This window comes from Oxyura jamaicensis, unplaced genomic scaffold, assembly GCF_011077185.1.
Source record: "Oxyura jamaicensis isolate SHBP4307 breed ruddy duck unplaced genomic scaffold, BPBGC_Ojam_1.0 oxyUn_random_OJ68657, whole genome shotgun sequence".
NCBI classification, from domain to species: domain Eukaryota; kingdom Metazoa; phylum Chordata; class Aves; order Anseriformes; family Anatidae; genus Oxyura; species Oxyura jamaicensis.
Window position 1 is genome coordinate 360 of NW_023309014.1, and position 1,041 is coordinate 1,400.

The following is a 1,041-nucleotide window of genomic DNA, read 5'->3' on the forward strand; positions in this document are numbered from 1 at the left end:
GCAGTGGGATTTTGGGGCTGGGGAGCGGGATTTTGGGGCTCAAGTCTTGAGCTTTGGGGTTGGGAACCGGGGTTTTGGGGTTGGGGATTGGGGTTTTGGAGCTGGCAACCGGGATCCTGGGGCTGGGGATCAAGATCTTGGGGCTGGGGACTGGGATTTTGGGGCTGGGGATTGGAATTTTGGGGCTGGGCAGTGGGATTTTGGGGCTGGGGATCGAGATCTTGGGGCTGGGGACTGGGATCCTGGGGCTGGGGACTGGGATCCTGGGGCTGGGGACTGGGATCCTGGGGCTGGGGACCGGGATTTTGGGGCTGGGGACCGGGATCTTGGGGCTGGGGACCGGGATCTTGGGGCTGGGGCCTCGTGGAGAGCTTCATGTAGCAGCAGGCGGCCGAGGTGACGGCGGCCACGTGGGGGCTGCGGGCGAAGTGGCGCAGCAGGGCCACGCTGAGGTCCCCGCAGGCGTGCAGCCCCGTCAGCAGCACCCGCTCCCCCCCCGGCTCCCCCCGTAGCGGGTTCCTGGCGGGGGGGCCCGGCCCCGGGACGGGGGGCAGCAGAAATTCCTCGCCGGGAGCCCGCGGGTCCAAGCGGCCGGCCACGTGCCGCGGGCGGCGGGGACAGAGGGACGCGAGGGTCTCGGGGCGCCGGGGGGGGGCGTTGGGGTCCCGGGGGCTGCTTTTGGGGTGCCGGGGGGGTGGGGGAGGCCCCCCCCCGTCGCCCCGGGCCCGTTTTTTGGCCAGCTCCCGCAGCAGCTCGCGGTCGAAGCGCTCGGCCAGGCTCACCAGGCGGCCGTCGGCCTCCACGGCGGTGACGGAGAGGCCGAGGCCGAAGGCCAGGAAGCGCGAGAGGTGGCCCTGGGGGGGCGGGGGGGGGGGCGTGGGGGCGGGGCCCGGGGGGTGGGGGGGGGGCCCCCCCCCCCGCCCCCGGGGGGCCCCCCCCCCCCCACTCCGTACCTGCCCGGCGCCCACGTCCACCACGCGGTCGCAGCCCGTGGCCTCGCTCAGCCGCTGCAGCACCTGGGGAGAGGGGACGGGGGGGACA

At 74.4% G+C, this 1,041-nt stretch overlaps 1 protein-coding gene across 1 annotated transcript in view; it reads right to left on the reverse strand.

Annotated features, from left to right (window-relative positions):
- Window positions 1-1,034, reverse strand: part of LOC118159203 (basic salivary proline-rich protein 1-like) — a gene marked incomplete at both ends in the record, with an annotated part of 1,387 nt that extends 353 nt beyond the window's left edge. The window contains 2 exons of the mRNA XM_035313816.1: window positions 53-854; window positions 954-1,034. Coding sequence (XP_035169707.1) covers window positions 53-854; window positions 954-1,034 — 883 coding nt within the window. The remainder of the gene's footprint in view (window positions 1-52; window positions 855-953) is intronic.
- Window positions 1,035-1,041: the final 7 nt, after the last annotated feature.